The sequence below is a fragment of the Raphanus sativus genome, chromosome 9 (genome assembly GCF_000801105.2).
Source record: "Raphanus sativus cultivar WK10039 chromosome 9, ASM80110v3, whole genome shotgun sequence".
Taxonomy (NCBI): domain Eukaryota; kingdom Viridiplantae; phylum Streptophyta; class Magnoliopsida; order Brassicales; family Brassicaceae; genus Raphanus; species Raphanus sativus.
The window spans coordinates 21,226,838-21,228,782 of NC_079519.1; the positions used below are offsets into that span (position 1 = coordinate 21,226,838).

At 39.2% G+C, this 1,945-nt stretch overlaps 1 protein-coding gene across 1 annotated transcript; it reads left to right on the forward strand.

The window, feature by feature from the left end:
* The first annotated feature begins 429 nt into the window (after positions 1-429).
* LOC108824930 (putative BTB/POZ domain-containing protein At2g40440) lies at positions 430-1,285 on the forward strand. The gene is made up of 2 exons (XM_056994887.1): positions 430-501; positions 668-1,285. Exons 1-2 carry the CDS (start codon positions 430-432, stop codon positions 1,148-1,150), a joined length of 555 nt encoding a protein of 184 aa, XP_056850867.1. The 3' UTR covers positions 1,151-1,285.
* Positions 1,286-1,945: the final 660 nt, after the last annotated feature.

Genomic DNA, 1,945 nt, shown 5'->3' on the forward strand with positions numbered 1-1,945 from the left:
GTCTGCTTGGCCATCTCGATGGATCTGCGGTGGCACCATCTTCAACGCTTACACTTGATGGCGAAACTCTCCCCAATCAAGCTTACAATTTGGAATCGACAAGATCGCTTGATCTACAGTGCCCTCTTGGGTGCCATAACTCTGCCCATTCAGCCGCTGGTCTCACGAGCAACCACTGCTGCTCAAGTGTGGGAGACACTAGCTTCTACCTATGCAAAGCCTAGCAGGGCTCATATCAAAAATCTGAGGAATCAACTCAAAATTTGGAAGAAGGAAGGTAAAAACCCAATACCCTTTATTTATACAATATATTGGAATGGAATTAGTAAAAGTATAGTAATTTTGATAGTCTAGGCTCTCCCTATATATAGCCTACAATCTCTTATTCCAGATAAAGTCCACAGGTTATATTTGCTATAGCCTATAGGCATGGGGACTCAAACAAACAAAGAGCTTTTCTTGCATGGATTTGTAAAGCTTCTAAGAGAACAGCACGCCGATGTACTCCTAAAAGCATGTGACGGTGATGAGAAGCAGCTAGTTTTGCCCATAAGATTATTCTGGTTGTTACTTCTTCTATACTCCTTTTTCTTTTACATAGAAAGATTTCATTAGTAATTTTTTTCCTTGATATATATATATATATATATGTGTGGAACTTGTATAGTCTGCAAGATCAGAGGTGTTTAAGACGATATTTGAATCAGACAATTTTAAGGCTTCGTCCAGGCTGGAAACAACCACTTTCTCAGAGCTGAAACAAGAAGAATTAGAGGCTCTCGTTGAGTTCATTTATAGCGACGGCTCTATGCTTTCTAAGAAAGGGAAGCAACACGTTTGGTCACTCTATCGTGCAGCTGAAAAATATGAGATTCCGCATCTACTTGACCTGTGCAGAAACGAGCTTACATCATCTCTTTGCTCTTCGAATGATCTTCAAGTTCTTGTGCTTTCCCAAATCCCATCAGACAAAGCCGTCAGTGATGCTGCGATCAGCGTTATCAAAGCCCAGAAATATACGATTTCTAACTCTAAGGAGTTCGAGGGTTTCATCGTCGATCACCCAAGTCTTACCGTGGAGATAAGGAAGGCTCTAAGAATATATATTTCTGGGAACATTAGTGAATTTTGTTTGACTGAAAACCTCTAAGAATATATATGTCTTTCAAGTATGTTGCAAAAGCACATAATTTTTCTTGTTTTGAAACCATCTTCACCAATTGAGAATAGTCTGTTGGAAAAGTCACATCTAAGGTTCTTCTTACTTTCCATTACCTATATGAGGGTTTCGATCTCAGAATGGATGAACGAAAGACTCGCCCGGATATTCCTTGCCCCTATAAGTCCATCAAAACCATATAAAGTATTATATCATCTTTGTCCAAAAGTGGTTTCCCCCACCTTTCAATGATCCATACGTAAAGCACCACCTTCCCTACTTTTGCGGTATAGATGTCATGTTCTCCGGACCCTGTAGTTGGGTAACTCTATGTGAAACATGTTCGTGTGCCTCTTCCGTAATGATGCTTCTGTTATGGCTCATTGCAATGTGTCTTTGGGATCTGTGTATATATTTTAGAAGACCATATTATTCTGTCCCTTCCAAATATACAATAAAATCTATGTGAACTGATGATCCTTCATGTGTGCTAATATTTGCCAAAATAAATAATCTATGTTTGCAAAAAGTGATTGTCCTAGGAAACTGTTTGGATTCGTAGGAACCCTTTGAGAGGGCTGACATGAAGTCTTTTTGGTGTCTCCCCTGAAATTTTAAAAAATGAGATTCTAGATATCTGGAAGAAGTTTTCCCTGCCTTTATCTATGGATTTTTGGAGCCCTACTAGGTTTTAACGGGATCTTGATGGAGGAACTAATGAGATATCCATCTAAGAGACTTTTATGAAAGCGGGCCTTAGAAGTATAATATTTGCCCTGATAACTG

What these genes read in the sequence shown, in the direction of transcription:
- LOC108824930 (XM_056994887.1), top strand. Translation starts at nt 430, where the DNA reads ATGGGGACTCAAACAAACAAAGAGCTTTTCTTGCATGGATTTGTAAAG. An exon ending in TAAGAGAACAGCACGCCGAT is followed by an intron (nt 502 to 667) that starts GTACTCCTAAAA and finishes GAACTTGTATAG; the next exon opens with TCTGCAAGATCAGAGGTGTT.